At 37.5% G+C, this 18,401-nt stretch overlaps 1 protein-coding gene across 1 annotated transcript in view; it reads left to right on the top strand.

Annotated features, from left to right (window-relative positions):
* Positions 1–18,169, top strand: part of LOC133652083 (ATP-dependent DNA helicase Q5-like) — a 61,455-nt gene extending 43,286 nt beyond the window's left edge. The window contains exons 15-19 of the mRNA XM_062050459.1: positions 1,799–2,331; positions 4,371–4,416; positions 4,487–4,705; positions 10,116–10,188; positions 10,256–18,169. Of these exons, the coding sequence (XP_061906443.1) occupies positions 1,799–2,331; positions 4,371–4,416; positions 4,487–4,705; positions 10,116–10,188; positions 10,256–10,380 (996 nt within the window). The 3' untranslated portion in view covers positions 10,381–18,169. The remainder of the gene's footprint in view (positions 1–1,798; positions 2,332–4,370; positions 4,417–4,486; positions 4,706–10,115; positions 10,189–10,255) is intronic.
* Positions 18,170–18,401: the final 232 nt, after the last annotated feature.

Raw genomic sequence — 18,401 nt, 5'->3', positions numbered from 1 at the left:
CAATGGAACTGGTGCTTTACAGAGAGTAAATCGGACAATGAAAAAGGAGGATTACCTCCAAATTCTTCAGGACAACCTAAAATCATCAGCCCGGAGGTTGGGTCTTGGGCACAGTTGGTTGTTCCAACAGGACAATGACCCCATACACACGTCAAAAGTGGTAAAGGAATGGCTAAATCAGGCTAAAATTAAGGTTTTAGAATGGCTTCCCAAAGTCCCGACTTAAACGTGTGGACAATGCTAAAGAAACAAGTCCATGTCAGAAAACCAACAAATGTAGCTGAACTGCACCAATTTTGTCAAGAGGAGTGGTCAAAAATTCAACCAGAAGCTTGTGGATGGCTACCAAAAGTGCCTTATTGCAGTGAAACTTGCCAAGGGACATGTAACCAAATATTAACATTGCTGTATGTATACTTTTGACCCAGCAGATTTGGTCACATTTTAAGTAGGCCCATAATAAATTCATAAAAGAACCAAACTTCATGAATGTTTTTTGTGACCAACAAGAATGTGCTCCAATCACTCCATCACAAAAAAATAAGAGTTGTAGAAATTATTGGAAACTCAAGACAGCCATGACAATATGTTCTTTACAATTGTATGTAAACTTTTGATCGCGACTGTATATGTACGTGCTTTGCCTTGCCGTACACAGGCCAAAGAGGTTGTGTTTTCACCAGGGTCTCTCTGTTAGCAACACAACTCAAAAAGTTATCGACTGACTTTGTTGAAAATTTCAGCAAATGTCCGAAAAAACAATAATTTTTCTCCCCTTTTACGACCCCCCACTCACGCTGCAAAGTGAATTCTAGGAGATGTAGTTTACTTTTCCATCCATCCATCCCATCCATTTTCTACCGCTTGTCCCTTTTGGGGTCGCGGGGGGGTGCTGGAGCCTATCTCAGCTGCATTTGGGCGGAAGGCGGGGTACACCCTGGACAAGTCGCCACCTCATCGCAGGGCCAACACAGATAGGCAGACAACATTCACACTCACATTCACACACTAGGGACCATTTAGTGTTGCCAATCAACCTATCCCCAGGTGCATGTCTTTGAAGGTGGGAGAAAGCCGGAGTACCCGGAGGGAACCCACGCAATCACGGGGAGAGCATGCAAACTCCACACAGAAAGATCCCGAGCCCGGGATTGAACTCGGGACTACTCAGGACCTTCGTATTGTGAGGCACATGCACTAACCCCTGTGCCACCGTGCTGCCAGTTTACTTTTCAGACCGGCCAATTCAAAAGTGCCAGAAAAAAAAACTACACTGACCAAGTTTACATTTGTTAGCATCACACGTCATCACGGCATTATTGTAATGATTAACAATACCGTTACACCCCTGGTTAATACCAAAATAATAATAACTCAGATTTGTTTTCAAATGCATGTAAACATTTTTTTAGCCTTATTAAAGAAAATATATGCGTCATAGCAGATTGTTCAAACTATATGATGGCGTCATATTCAACACGCCCTCACCACCACAGGTATATTTCCAGTCTGGGAGAAACCCTGGAATCGTGGTAATGATGCAGGCATTTTGGAGCGAAAAGTGGCCGTTCTAAAATGTGCTGAAACTTGTTAGAAAACAAACCTAAAATCACTACTGTTCCTGTTTTGAGAGGAATTTTACCTGTAGACATACATTTTAGGTCCAGATCTATGAAAAAAGTGCCAATGTTGTCAGAATTAGAGGTGCACTTTAACATTGGTTGCCAGATAGAGAGCAACAAAACTTATCCAACCAGCACTAGCAATATCAACAATATCTTACTCATTATTCCTGCAGATGAAGCGTAAGAGAGTGGGAGCAGGCCACAGGGGCTCGTCGCACTCCCACCTGGCTGCCAAGGATCTGCTGAAGCCCTCCATGGAGGACAGTACGTCTGATAAGGGAGCGCCTTGTAGCACCACAGGTGGCGTTAAAGAGGAGCTAAAAGGAAAATGGAAAGATAACCCTGTGCCTATGACATCATCGATGCAAGCTGTAGCCGCCACCTCCTTGTCCTCCTCGAGTAGCCCCGTTAAGGGAGGCCGAGCTGTGAGCAAGAAGCAGCAGAAGCTGGCAGAAGCTGCAAAAGGTTCTCGCAGCATCTCGCAATATTTTAGGACACAGACGACGACGGAGGTGCTTTCCTCCCCTACGGATGATATGAGTCCAGAGGAAAACATGAACCAAGGGCAGGAGTCGCCTAGCATCTTGGAGGCTGTAGGTGGCGCTGTGGAGCCAGTCGTTCAAGAAGACGTCATTGTGATAAATAGTGAAGACGAAGAAGAGATGCTTCAAGACACTGAACTGAACAATCTGCTGTCCACCACAGAGTAAGTCATGTTTCGACAGGTTAAATCATTTTATGGTCAGCACAAATTCATCCAGGGATGGTTAAAAAAAAAAAAACAAGCAAAACATTTTATTATCGAGCTCAGACTGGGAAATGTGCAAAACATCGCAAAAGTAAGCCGTGACAATTCTCGCGCGAGGACTGAGTCAGTGCCCAAAGATGTTGTAAAAGATGCACACTCTTCATTTCTATCGTTTTTTGTTTTTTTAAGTAGATATAATCAGTGTTGCTACGTATGTAAGGAAAAGTTTGGAATTGGATTTTATATATTTCCACATCTAGTATGGCTAATTTAGGCCAAAAATACATAGAATATGCTTAACCCCCGCCCCCGTTTTACTTGCCTGATTCTAAAGGGTTAAAGGAACAAGGCAGGCGTCGCACCTCACAGATTTATTATAATTTGTAATTTCCGCACTTTGAATCCAGATGTGTTTCATAATATTTGTCGTGCCATCTTTTTTAATTTTTATTTTTTTTAATTTTTTTTTTAAGTTAAGCTAAACTTTTGAGTGCTACTAAAACATTGTTCATGGCTGTTAGTCATGAGACCTGCTGCGTCTTCTTCTTGGGCAACAGCTACTTCTTCGATGGTGGTGTTGTTTTCTTCTTGGTTGGTAGTGGCTATTACTTCTTCGTTTGAGGCGGCTATTTCTTCTTTGTTGGTAGTGGCTATTTCTTCTTCGTTGGTGGTGGCTATTTCTTCTTCGTTGGTGGTGGCTTTTTCTTCTTCGTTGGGGTCGGCTTTTTCTTCGTTGGAGTCTGCTTTTTCTTCTTCGTTGGTGGTGGCTTTTTCTTCTTCGTTGGAGTTGGCTTTTTTTCTTCATTGGTGGTGGCTATTTCTTCTTCGTTGGGGTCAGCTTTTTCTTCTTCGTTGAAGTCGGCTTTTTCTTCTTCGTTGGTGGTGGCTATTCTTCGTTGGGGTCGGCTTTTTCTTCTTCGTTGAAGTCGGCTTTTTCTTCTTCGTTGGTGGTGGCTATTTTTCTTCGTTGGGTCGGCTTTTTCTTCTTCGTTGGTGGTGGCTATTTCTTCGTTGGGGTCAGCTTTTTCTTCTTCATTGTTCAGCAACGACTTCTTCGTTTGTGGTGGCTATTTCTTCTTTGTTTGGCAGCTATTTCTTCTTGGTTGGCGGAGGCTATTTTTTCTTTGATAATGGCGGCTATTTCTTCCTTGTTGGGGTCGGCTTTTTCTTCTTCGTTGGAGTCGGCTTTTTCTTCTTCGTTGTTCAGCAACGACTTCTTCGTTTGTGGTGGCTATTTCTTCTTTGCTTGGCAGCTATTTCTTCTTGGTTGGCGAAGGCAATTTTTTCTTTGATAATGGCAGCTATTTCTTCCTTGTTGGCAGTGGCTATTTCTTATTTGTTGGTGGCAGCTATTTCTTTTTTGTTGTTGGTGACTATACTTTGGCGGCGGCTATTTGTTTTTTATTGGTGGTGGGTATTTCTTCTTTGGTGGTTGCAATTTATTTTTTGTTGTTCGACGGCTGTTTCTTCTTTGATGGTGGTTGCAATTTATTGTTTTGTTGTTTGACAACAATTTTCCTTTATTGGCAGCGACTATTTCTTCTATTTGGTCATTGAGACTAGAAATTGAAATGAACAAACATTTGAACGATTCCAGGAGAATCGAAATGTTAGTTTCGGTTCCAATCGATGCTGATGCCCAACCCTAGTGAGGAAACTCCGACTTATGTGCTCTCGGGCAAATTTCACTACAAAATCCACCCTGACGGTACTTTAAATAAAACTGTTAGCAAAACAAATAAAATGATCTGCATTATGTGTAAGATATATATATATTTTTAAAGTTAAATATAATTATGCATGCGATTAATCGTGATTAATCAGATTTTAAAATGTAATCGTTAGACAGCACTAATAATGAGCTGAAATTCTTATTTAACAGAAAGTATTGCAATACACAAAATATGAATTGAATCCAGATTTTAGGGTTATGTTGGTTCTTTAGTTGCAATCTGTTTTTTACTCATTGATCCCAGCTGTTTTTGTTTACCTTGCAGAGTGGACACAACTCAGGAAGGCCGCAGTGTATCCGTAACACAAGAGGTGCGTCTCTCTGTGTAAAAAGATGTGTGTGTCGCTAGGTGACTAACCAGCATCACCACTTCCCATGTAGGCGTGCGTGTTGGAAGCCCAACAAGAGCAGCTTCCGCCAGCCAAAAGAGGTCGCTCGGCGGAGAGTAAGGGGAGCGGCCGGAGAGTGACCTTTGACCCCACCGTGCAGCAGAGGGTCCTGCAGGCGGGTCCAATAACGACTGTGACGCTGAAGGAGGCTGCTGACGTGGTGGTCCGCTACCTGGATCCGTTTTACACTCAGGGGAAGTTCGCTAACAAGGTGCGAGAGGAGTCACGTCTCTTTTGCTTCTCAGTTAATGTCCATATCAACATAGATATTTTCAAATATATGTTATTAATGGCCTGGGGGTAGCCATAAATTGTACTCCAGTAAGAGCACCGTTACTTCAGAGCCAGGGGTGTCTAAAACTTGCTTTCATTGAGGGCCACGTCGCAGTTATGGCAGCCGCTTGTACTCGTGGATAATTCACGAGTATGAATATAAAGGGATTCCCTTCATGATATTGTTATAATTGCCTTAATATCTTTTTTACATGCACTAAAAAAAAAAATGTAGTTTTTGCAATAAAAAAAATAGGCAGCTCAGTCGCCACAATTTTACCATAAAATGTTTTTTACAGCATATTACTGTAAGTGGAAAAACGATACTATATATATTTTTACAGTAAAATTCTGGCAACTGAATTGCCTGTTTTTTACTGTAAAATGTAGTGTCATTTTGATAGATAACTTGCTTGGATATCATAAGTCAAGCAGATATTTATTATTATTTTTATTTTAACTAACAAAAAGTTTGAAATGCATGATAGTACTATATTTGTTGCTTTATTAGATAATATTAAAGTTTAAAAGATATGCAATTGCATGCAATACATGTATTTTTTTTTTGTCAAAATGGAAATAACATCTCAAATACTTTCTTGACGCATAATATTTTGCATCATTATTTTCAAGACTATTGGCCCCGGCACATCTAGACCCCAGTTCTTGAGTTTGACACCTGTACTTTAGAATAATATGACTCAAGTAAAAAATAGTCTTTCAAATAATTGAGTGTGAGTAAGTATTCAGTGAAAAAAGTACTACGTTCCGGTGAGTAACTTTTGATTTATTTATTAGATTTTTTAAAATGTTATTTGCAGTACAAGCGTAGTTGGTGTGTGTGTCGGTGAGACAGACATAATGACACTATTACAGCGTGTACTACAAAAGATGCATATTTTACAGTCACTTATGACGTTATAACAGGGCTAATGTTAGCATATGCTAGCTAAAACATAAATAAACATTTCCAACTTTTCTCTAGTTGGAAGTGGATTTTATGTTGGCTGAAATGTCAATATTTCTACTGACACAGTTGATTATATAAATGTTATTTTTCATACTTTGTAAGTAAATATTGAAGAGTTATGACGTCATGTCACTTTTTACGGTGTAAAACAAAGTCATGTGACACAAGTCTTACTAACCAGACAAATTAATATGTCTTTGCAAACAGTTATTAATAGACATATATGAATATAGTAATCTGAATAAAAGTCAATGTAATTAAGTAAAAGTTGTGTTTCTTCTTCATAAAAATACTTGAGTAAAAGTAAAAAGTATGTTGCATTAAAACTACTCTGACAAGTTACTTAAGTAAATGTAATGGAGTAAATGAAACCAGCGCTCATAAGTAAATAACTTCCTGTTCTGTTCTTAAATAAGGATTACAAACCGTAATCTGATGTCAAACATTTCTAATGGGTAGTGCTGTCAAATGATTGAATTGTTAAAAATCAGATTAATCGCACTTTTGCATAGATTAATCGCGAATTATTCATCGTACATTACAAAACCCAAAACAAGTGAAGTTGGCACGTTGTGTAAATCAGTGGTCCCTAACCACCGGGCCCCGGCCCTGTACCGGTCCGTGAATCGATTGGTACCGGGCCACAAGAAATTTTAAAAAAAAACATTTTATTTTTTTTATTTTTTTTTCTTAAAACAACATAAAAAACACAAGATACACTTACAATTAGTGCACCAACCCAAAAAAATACAATGATTTGCTAATCCTTTTCAACCTATATTAAATTGGTAGAAGATATTTTATGTTCGAACTGGCAAACTTTGTTATTTTTTGCAAATATTAACTTATTTGGATGTTAATATTTCAGTTATAGTGAATTATTTTGAGTTATAGTATAGGTGGAATAGTGTGGCGACTTGTCCAGGGTGTACCCCACCTTCCGCCCGATTGTAGCTGAGATAGGCTCCAGCGACCCCGAAGGGAATAAGCGGTAGAAAATGGATCGATGGATGGATGGAACTTATTTGGAATTTGATGCCTGCAATATGTTTAAAAAAAGCTGGCACAAGTGGCAAAAAAGACTGAGAACGTTGCGGAATGCTCATCAAACTCTTATTTGGAACATCCCACAGGTGAGCAGGCTCATTGGGAACAGGTGGGTGCAATGATTGGGTATAAAAGCAGCTTCCATAAAATGCTAAGTCATTCACAAACGATGCCGCCGGCTTTGAGCACGAGCTCATCTAAGATTGACTGATGCAAAGTGTAAAAATGTTCTGTGGTCTGACGAGTCCACATTTCAAATTATTTCTGGAAACTGTGGACGTTGTGTCCTCTGGACCAAAGAGGAAAAGAACCATCCGGACTGTTCTAGGCACAAAGTTGAAAAGCCAGCATCTGTGATGGTATGGGGGTGTATTAGTGCCCAAGGCATGGGTAACTTACACATCTGTGAAGGCACCAATAATGCTGAAAGGTACATACAGGTTTTGGAGCAACATATGTTGCCATCCAAGCAATGTTATCATGGACGCCCCTGCTTATTTCAGCAAGACAATGCCAAGCCACGTGTTACAACAGCATGGCTTCATAGTAAAAGAGTGCGGGTACTAGACTGGCCTGCCTGTAGTCCAGACCTGTCTTACATTGAAAATGTGTGGCGCATTATGAAGCCTAAAATACCACAACGGAGACCCTGGACTGTTGAACAACTTAAGCTGTACATCAAGCAAGAATTCCACCTGAAAAGCTTCTGTCTCCTCAGTTCTCAAACGTTTACTGAGTGTTGTTACAAGGAAAGGCCATGTAACACAGTGGTAAAAATGCCCCTGTGCCAACTTTTTTGCAACGTGTTGCTGCCATTAAATTCTAAGTTAATGATTATTTGCACACAAAAAAATAAGTTTTTCAGTGTGAACATTAAATATCTTGTCTTTGCAGTCTATTTAATTGAATATAAGTTGAAAAGGATTTGCAAATCATTGTATTCTGTTTTTATTTACCATTTACACAACATGCCAACTTCACTGGTTTTGGGTTTTGTACTTGCACACAAAATGTTATCTTTGCACTGACGTATGCATTTACCTGATCACTGGCCCTTTAAAAACCTTTCAAGTAACCATCGGCGGCCAAGCTAAAGAAGCATTTGCGATAAGTAATGCGATTAATCTGCGTTTCTACATGATTAATTAACAAGAGCAGGACATCCATTAAACATACAGGAAAAGTGCTCAAAGTGAACCAGTCTATGTCGATATATGCTAAGCACAAAACATCCACGTTAGCTTTGTGTATTAGGTGACAAAGAAAATTATTGTAGTCTAATAATGAGGGCTGTCAAAAATAACAATTTAACTCATATGATTAATCATGAAAAATATTGCATTATTCATGTATATGCGCAGATTAATCACAGTCACAATTTATTTTGCTTCTTTACCTTCTGTCAATTCTTGGTTGGTTGGTTTGTTGAAGTTTATTTCGAACATGTATGGGGTTTCAACATGATACATCGCATATTTTTAATTTCTCTTTACACGACTTGTCCGAGAAGGAGTCGGAAAAAGCAAAGCTTATTCAATCCTACCCGCGTTTCACTTCGTAGCAGTTACTCACACATATGTTCACTTCCTGTTTTCAATTTGTAGTACAATGATGTCTCCTAAAAAAATAGTTAAGTCAGTTATGATTCACCTATTGCGATGAATAATATCCTATTTTCAATAAGTATAATTTTCCTTATACTTTATAAACACTTTTGAGTTTTATCAACCTCATAGTACATTGTTTGACTTTTTAGACTTAGACTTCCTTTTTATTGTCATTCAAATTTGAACTTTACAGTACAGATAAGAACGGAATTTTGTTGCATTAGCTCATGGTAGTACAGAATAAAAGAGCAATAAGGTGCAGATATAAATCAATAGATTACTGTACAGATAAATATATTGCACTTTTGCATATGCATCCACGTTTATGGATGTATGCTATATTGTCTTTATATTCCAGCGAGTTAATCCTTTTTGGGGGGGAATTGAGGGGATTATTATGATGCGTTCAAGAGTCTTATGGCCTGAGGGAAGAAGCTGTTACAGAACCTGGAGGTTCTGTTACGGAGGCTGCGGAACCTCTTTCTAGAGTCCAGCAGTGAAAACCGTCCTTGGAGGCGTTGGGAGGAGTCTCTGCAGATATTCTGAGCCTTGGTCAGGCAGCGGCTTTTTGCGATCTCCTGGATAGGAGGAAGAGGAGTTCTGATGATCTTTTCCGCTGTCCTCACCACTCTTTCCCAAATCCATTCTATAATTTAATTCCACATACTAATATGATAAAGGTCTTAAGTGTTGCACGTGCAAACAAATGTTTTAAATTAGATTTTTTATTTTCTTTTGTTGAGAAGAATTGTTGTATATTTATTAGCAGTATTGATTGTTTGCAAATACAGTTAGTCAGGGAATGTTCATATTTTTGATTCAATAAATAATAATATTCTAACAATTAAATTGCATTTTGTTTTAATTGGAAATAATTAATTGAAGTCATGCAAGCAAGTTTCTACCACTAGTGATGCTGATGAATAATCACGATTAATCCAAATTCAAAAGTATGATTAATCTGATTTAAAAAAAATTATTATTTGACAGCATTACTAATAACATCTGGGTAGTACCGTAATTTCCGGACTATAAGCCGCTACTTTTTCCCCTGGTTCTGGTCCCTGCGGCTTATACAGGGGTGCGGCTTATTTACGGCCTGTTCTTCTCCGACACCGACGAAGAGGATTTCGGTGGTTTTAGTACACAGGAGGAAGACGATGACACAATGATTAAAGACTGACTTTTCATATACTGGTAGGCTGGTTATTTTGATAACGTACAGGCGAGCACTTTGTATTACTTTGCACCGTTGTATTATTTGTACTCTGCACGAATGCTGTTCGCCATGTCAAAGATGTGAAAGTTTGATTGAATGATTGAAAGATTTATTGTTAATAAATGGGACGCTTTGCATTCCCAAACAGTCATCTCTGTTCCGACAATCCCCTCCGTGGTAGCAGGAACCCTATATACTACGGTAATTACACATCAAAACCCTGCGGCTTATAGTCGGGTGCGGCTTATATATGGAGCAATCTGTATTTTCCCCTAAATTTAGCTGGTGCGGCTTATAGTCAGGTGCGGCTTATAGTCCGGAAATTACGGTAATTAAAAAATTTTTGACAGGCCTACTTACAACTCAAATCAAAAAGTTTGATTGTGTTTTTAATGACAAAAGGCTAACATAGAAAAATACAAGTTTTTTAAAATTACACTGTTTGTGTGGCCATGTTGGGAAATTTAAAATGAATTCATCTCATGCTCCGGCTCTTTGTTATTAGGACCTGTTCAAGTCCTTCGCCCGCTATCTGTCCCATCTGCTGGCAGAGGGGAGGAGCCTGGCCAAGGGTCAAGGTAAGACGAGGACCACCCGACTTGCGCTCACGTTTGACTCCTCACTCTTGTGTCCGTTGGCCCGCAGTCAAAGCAGAGGCCAAGGCGCTGATTAAGCAGTTCTTCTGCAACGTCAAACGCTGCGAGAGCGAGGCGGACTGGAAGCACCTGAAACGACCCGGTTACTGTGAAAGCACCACCAGTCGGCGATGACCTGGAGAGGACATGAAGATTTTAGGGCTTCTTCTTTGTCAGTGCCTAAGCTTGTCTTGTTGCTGTAAGCTCAGGTGTCTCAGACACACACACACACACACACACCTAGACACTTTCACACAATAGCAGCGTGCTCACACCAAGTCATTGTACCGTGATGGTACATCCTCCTAGCCCCTCCCCTAACACCTGTGTGAAGCTGGCCCTTCTTGTCATTGCAATATTAAAATACTACTTCTGTTCGTTTGTGCAACATTTGTTTGTGCCATTGTCATTTTCATTTGTGAAGTTTCTAAGTAAGTCTAAAAATATATTTTCTAACTAGTGATGTCACACAGCACCCCCCCCCCCAAGGAAAACGTTTGTGCTGTTATGGTTTTCATGCTAACGTTCATCTTTATTCACATGCAGCTACCCTCCACCTTGTCCAAATCGTTCTAAACTTGTCTCAAACATTTGTGCTACGTTTGTGCTGTCAAGAAAAATGTTTGTGTGACAGTCTTGCACCTTTGTGCTGTAAAAAACATTTATGATATTATAGTTTTCATGTTACTACAATTATTTGATTATTCCCGACAGCCCCCACCCCCATTTCCTGCCCAAATCTTCCATACTTGTCCCAAACATTTGTGTAGTTTGGGCTAAAGTTGTGCTCGTTTGCACTGTAAAAAAACAATTTGTGGTATTACGGTTTAATGTTATTAACATTTCATTATTATTCACATGCAGCCCCCCATCTTTTCCAAATCTCTACAAACGTGTCCTAAACATTTGTGCTACATTTGTGCTGTCAAGAAAAATAGTTTGTGCTACAGTTGTGCTTGTTTGCGCTGAAAAAAAACCAAAACATTTGTGCAATTATAGTTTTAATGTTATTAACGTTTTAATATTAATCATACCCAGAATCCCCCAACCCTACACACCTTGTCCAAATCTCATTAAACTTCTTGCCCCAACCATTTTGCTACATTTGTGCGGTCAAGAAAAATCTAAACATTTGTGCTATTATGGTTTTAATGTTAACACTCATTATTATTCACAAGCAGCCCCCCACCTCGTCTAAATCGCTCAAAACATGTACCAAATGTTTGTAGTACGTATGTGCTTTCAAAGAAAACATTTGTGCTACAGTTGTGCTTGTTTGTGCTGTAAAAAATATTTGTGCTATTATGGTTTTTATGTTACTACCATTTTGTTATTATTCCAATGCAGCCCCTCGACCCTCTTTTTTGTTAAAATGTCTTACAAATCACAAATTCCAATTTGTGCTACATTTGTGCTGTCAAGAAAAAAAGTGCTACAGTTGCACTCTTTTGCACTGTAAAAAAACAAACATCTGCTATTATGGTTTCATGTCAACATGCAAGCCCCTCGCCTTGTCCAAATCCCTCCAAACATGTCCCAAATGTTTGTGCTACATTTGTGCAGTTGCAGAAAACATTTTGTGAAGTCAATGAAACATTTTTGCTACAGTCGTGACCATTTGTGCTGTAAAAAAAAAAACGTGATATTATGGTTTTAATGTTTTTACCATGTTTTAATTATTTACACGCCACCTTGTCCAAATTTCTCCATAATTGTTCCCAAACTATTTTCCCAAAAAATAGTCTGTGCTACAGTTGTGGTTGTTTGCGCTGTAAAAAAAAAAAAAAAAATTCTGCTACGTATTATGGTTTTCATGTTATTACCATTTTTCAATTATTCACACCAACCCCACAACTTTTCTTGTCCAAACATATATCATTTTCAAAAAAGCCAATTTGTGCTACAGTTGTGCTCGTTTACGCTGTAAAAAACAAACATTTTTGCTAATATGGTTTTCGTGTTAATGTTTAATATTATTTACATGCAATCCCCCCACCACCCACCTGTCCAAGTCTCTTTAAACTTGTCCCAAACATTTGTGCTACATTTGTGCTGTCAAGAAAAAAAGTCTGTGCTACACTTGTGCTTGTTTGCGCTGTAAAAAAAAAAACATTTGTGCTACGTATTATGGTTTTCATGTTACCATTTTTCGATTATTCACATCAACCCCGCACCTTTTCTTGTCCAAATCTCTTAACAATCTCACAAATCACAATTTGTGCTACATTTGTGCTTGTTTGCGCTATAAAAGACAACAACATTTGTGCTACGTATTATGGTTTTCAACTTATTACCATTTTTCAATTATTCACACTAACCCCACACCTTCTCCAAATCTCTAACAATCTCACAAATCCCAATTTGTGCTACATTTGTGCTATAGTTGTGCTCGTTTGAGCTGTAAAAAAACAAACAATATTGCTAACAGGGTTTTTGTATTAATGATTATTATTATTTACATGCAATCCTCCCACCACACACCTGTCCAAATCTCTTTAAACTTGTCCCAAATATTTGTGCTACATTTGTACAGTCAGGAAAAACATTTGTGCTGTCAAGAAAAATAGTTTGTGCTACAGTTGTGCTTGTTTGCACTGGAAAACTACCAACCATTTGTGCTATTATGGTTTTAATGTTATTGTTCATTATTATACAAATGCAAGCCCCTCGCCTTATTTAAATCCCTCCAAATATGTCCCAAATGTTTGTGCTACATTTGTGCAGTCAAGGAAAATATTTGTGCTACAGTTGTGCACGTTTGTGCTGTAAAAAAAACATTTGTGATATTACGGTTTTCATATTTTCACCATGTTTTAATTATTCACACGCAGCTCCCCACACCCCACCTTGTCCAAATCTCTCCGAACTTGTCCCAAACACTTGTGCTACATTTGTGCTGTCAAGAAAAATACTTTGTGCTACAGTTGTTCTCGTTTGCCCAAAAAAACCAAACCAACGTCTGGGACATGTTTGGAAGGATTTGGATAAGGTGAGGAGCTTTCAGGTGAATAATAATGAACATTAACATTAAAACCATAACAGCACACATTTTTGTTTTTTTGTAGCACACACTATTTTTCATTTGTAATGGTTTTAATGTTTACATATAGGCTCCAGCACCCCCCGCTACCCGAGAGGGACAAGCGGTAGAAAATGGATGTATGGATGTTATTAAAGTTTGTTATTATTCACATGCAGCCCCCCACCTTTTCCAAATCTCTCCAAATGTGTCCCAAACGTTTGTGCTACATTTGTGCTGTAAAAAAAACACAGTTTTCATGTTATTACCATTTTTTGATTATTCACATCAACCCAACACCCTTTCTTGTCCAAACATCACACAATCACAATTTGTGCTACAGTTGTTCCCGTTTGTGCCTTAAAAACACACATTTGTGCTATTAGGGTTTTCGTGTTAACGTTCATTATTATTCACATGCACCCTCCCACCACCCACCTTGTCCAAATATTTTTAGACTTGTCCCAAAACATTTGTGCAGTCAAGAAAAACATTTGTGCCACAGTTGTGCTCTTTTGCGCTGGGAAAAAAAACAACATTTGTGTTATTATGGTTTTAATGTTACTAACGTTCATTATTCCTCACATGCAGAGAGAAGAGATTTGGACAAGGTGGGGTGCTCCACATTTTCCAAATTTGTCCCAAACGTTTGTGCTACATTTGTGCTGTAAAAAAAACATTTGTGCTACGTATTGTGGTTTTAATGTTACCATTTTTTGATTATTCACATCAACCCAACACCCTTTCTTGTCCAAATTCCCCACAATCTGACAAATCCCAAATTTGTGCTACAGTTGTTCCCGTTTGCGCTTTAAAACAAACATTTGTGCTATTAGGGTTTTCGTGTTAATGTTCAATAATATTTACCTGCATCTCCCCACCACCCACCTTGTCCAAATCCCTTTAAACTTGTCCAAAACATCTGTGTTGTCAAGAAAAACATTTGTGCTGCAGTTGTGCTGTAAAAAAAACCTTTGTGCTAGGTATTAGGGTTTTCATGTTACCATTTTTTTATTATTCACATCAACCCAACACCCTTTCTTGTCCAAATTTCGCCCAATCTCCCAAATCCCAATTTGTGCTACACTTGTGCTACAGTTGTTCCCGTTTGCGCTTTAAAACAAACATTTGTGCTATTAGGGTTTTCTTGTTAACGTTCAATAATATTTACCTGCATCTCCCCACCACCCACCTTGTCCAAATCCCTTTAAACCTGTCCCACATATGTGTTGTCAAGAAAAACATTTGTGCTACAGTTATGCTCTTTTGCGCTGGAAAAAAACAAAAAAACATTTGCGCTATTATGGTTTTAATGTTACTAACGTTTATTATTACTCACATGCAGCCCCCCGCCTTGTCCAAATCTCTCCAAATGTGTCCCAAACGTTTGTGCTACATTTGTGCTGTAAAAAAACAGTTGTGCTACGTATTATGGTTTTCATGTTATTACCATTTTTTTATTAGTCACATCAACCCAATACCCTTTCTTGTCCAAATTTCTCACAATCTGACAAATCTCAATTTGTGCTACTGTTGTTCCTGTTTGCGCTGTAAAACAAACATTTGTGCTATTCTGGTTTTAATGTTACTAACGTTCAATATTATTCACATGCATCCCTCCACGTTGTTTAAATCTCACCAAATTCTTGCCCCAAACATTTGTGCCGTCAAGAAAAACCTTTGTGCTACAGTTGTGCTTGTGTGCAATGTAAAAGAAAACATTTGTGCTATAATGGTTTTCATGTTACTCTCATTTTTTATTTCTAGCACGTAGCCCGCCGCACCACACCTTCTCCAAATCTCCCCATAATTGTCCTAAACATTTGTGCTGTCAAGCAAAATAGTTAGTGCGATTGTTCTTGTTTGCACTGTAAAACAACACTTGTGCTATTAGGGTCTATATGTTATTACCATTTTATTACTATTTATACACAGCCCGTCTCCACACAAGCACCTTGTCCAAATCTCCCCAAAGTTGTCCCAAACATGTGTGCCACATTTGTGCGTCAAAAAAAATGTTTGTGCTACAGTTTTGCTCGTTTGCAATGTAAAACATAAAACATTTGTGCTATTACGGTTTCAATGTCAACATATTATTATTCTCACACGTGCAAATCTCTCCAAACTTGTCCCGAACATTTGTGCTGTCTAAAAATATTTGTGATATCAATATTTCAGTATCAATCTGCACGTTACTATGTGTGTGAATATAATTAAATATAGTAACATTGTAACCATAAAAGCACAAATATTGTTCTTGATTTGGACAAGGTAAGGGGCCTGCATGTGAATATGTATATAATGTTAATAATACCATTAAAATCTTATTAGCACAAACGTTAAGGAAAAGGTGGGGGGGCTGTGTGTAAATAATAAAATGTTAACATTAAAACCATAATAGCACAATGTTTTTGGTTTGTGCTGTCAAACAAAACATTTGTGCTATTATGGTTTGAATGTTATTAACGTTTTATTACTCACACCCACAGTAACGTGCATATTGATACTGAAATATTAATACCACAAATGGTTTAATGTTAACGTTAAAACCGTAATAGCGCAAATGTTTTTATACATCACAAATATAGCACAAATGTTTTATTTCAACATTAAAACCATAACCGCACACATTTTTTGGAGAGCACAAATGTTTTTGAGAGCACAAATGTAGCACAAATGTTTCTTATACAGCACACAATGTTTTTTTTAATACAACACAAAAAAATTTTTTATGTTATTGACATTAAAACTATAATAGCACAAATGTTTTGGAGAGCACAAATGTGGCACAAATGTTTTATGTTAACATTACAACCATAACCGCTCAAATGTTTTTGAGAACACAAATGTTTTTGTTAACATTACAACATAATAGCACAATGTTTTTATGTTAACGTTAAAACCACAATAACGCAAATGGTTTTATACAGCACAATTATAGCACACGTTTTTTTTATTTCATCATTAAGACCATAACTGCACAAATGTTTTTGAGAGCACAAATGTAGCACAATTGTTTTTTTTATACAGAACGCAATGTTTTTTAATACAACACAAAAAAATGGTGAATGTTATTGACATTAAAACAATAGCACAAATGTTTTATTTCAACATTAAGACCATAACTGCTCAAATGTTTTTGAGAGCACAAATGTAGCACAAATGTTTTTTATACAACACAAATGTTTTTTTTTACTTTACCATTAAAACAATAGCGCAAATGTTTTTGAGGGAACAAATGTTTTTTTATACAGAACGCAATGTTTTTTAATACAACACAAACATTTTTTCAATGTCATTGACATTAAAACAATAGCACAACTGTTTTATTTCAACATTAAGACGAAAACTGCACAAATGTTTTGAGAGCACAAATGTAGCACAAATGTTTTATATACAACACAATTTTTTTTTTAACTTTACCATTAAAAAAATAGCGCTAAAATGTTTTTGAGAGCACAAATGTAGCACAAATGTTTTTTTATACAGAAAGCAATGTTTTTTTAATACAACACAAATATTTTTTAAACGTTAGTCACATTAAAACAATAGCACAAATGTTTTTATACTGTACAAATGTAGCACAAATGTTTTGTTAACAATAAAACCATAACCGCACAAATGTTTTTGAGAGCACAAATGTAGCACAAATGTTTTTTTATACAGAAAGCAATGTTTTTGTAATGCAACACAAACATTGTTTCAACATTAGTGACATTAAAACAATAGCACAAATGTTTTTATACTGTACAAATGTAGCACAAATGTTTTGTTAACAATAAAACCATAACCGCACAAATGTTTTTGAGAGCACAAATGTTTTTTTATGCAGCACAAATGTTTTTTTTTTACTTCAACATTAATACAATAATAGCGCAAATGTTTTTTTATACAGCACAAATGTTATTTTTTTTATGTTAATGACATTTAAACAATAATAGCACAAATGTAGCTAAACATTTTCAGGCTTGGTGAGATTGCACAAGGTGCAGCGAGTGACCTCACTGGTCAGAAAATATAATTTAGAACGGGCTGAAAACCCTTTAGTAGCACAAACAAAAGAATGTACGGGACAAACGGAAGGCTGTGTTTTTTAAATATTTGCAACGACAAGGTTCTGCTGGCTGGTGCCCACACTAAGTATTGACGCTAATACCCGCATGATTACTTCTATTTGGCTGTATTACTGCATTTCCTCTGCCTTTGTGGATTATTTTTTGTCTTATTTCAAGTCATTCTAATGATTTCTATTGTGGAAGGTGGCGCAGTCTGTCACTACGTGGGACGGGAGTGCACACAAATGTAGCGCATGTGAGCGATTTGACTTTTGTACTATTTTGAGTCTTATTTCATTCCTTATATAAAAGGTGCTGGTTATCATTAAGACGGTGCAATTGGCCTCGTGTGAGTACGCCATAAAAAACTGTCAACTGTCTTTTTTTGCTTTCCCATCAAATGACTGTGATCAGTTTAGGTTTGCATTCATACCGGAATAAACAAGTGGATGAAATACACAATAATGTGAATAATGCAACGTTTAATGATATAGTATTACGTTTTCCAATAGCTCTCTTTTTTGTATTGCTGCTATGTTTGTCTTTGACTGAAAAACAGAGGCAATTTAAATTATTTTGATACAATTTTTGCAGAAATAAATGCAGTTCCTTTAGTAATATGTTGTCAGACCGGCCTGTGGAGGAAAGCCATAGAGCACCCCCAACCCCTGAGCACCTCAATGTTGTTTTTTTCAATAAAGAATGTACAGAAACGGAACAAAGCAAGCACAGCGAGGCATGTAACATGATTTGTGTCGATTAATTAGTGCTAATAATGTCCTCAGATGGACAATTAAACACCCCCCTGTGTGTTTGTGTCTTGGGTACTTGGAGTGCTGAGCAGCTAACGGTGACGTCACCTCCAGCCGTGCTGCCTTCACAGGCTCCGCGTATTTTTTCAGCTATATTTTTACCTGTTTTGATCATTTACACATATTTAGTAATGGGGGATACTGAATAAGAATGATGTATTGTGTTTTTTTATTGTGCACCCAAGTGTGACGTGTTCCCAGATTTGTAAGCAACCGTGACGCAAGGAATTTAATGGTAATGGTATTTTTAAGGCGTGACCGATTTGACTA

The sequence above is a fragment of the Entelurus aequoreus genome, linkage group LG06 (genome assembly GCF_033978785.1).
Source record: "Entelurus aequoreus isolate RoL-2023_Sb linkage group LG06, RoL_Eaeq_v1.1, whole genome shotgun sequence".
Lineage (NCBI taxonomy): Eukaryota > Metazoa > Chordata > Actinopteri > Syngnathiformes > Syngnathidae > Entelurus > Entelurus aequoreus.
Note: the sequence above shows the minus strand (reverse complement) of the source record. Positions and strands in the feature narration are given on the sequence as shown.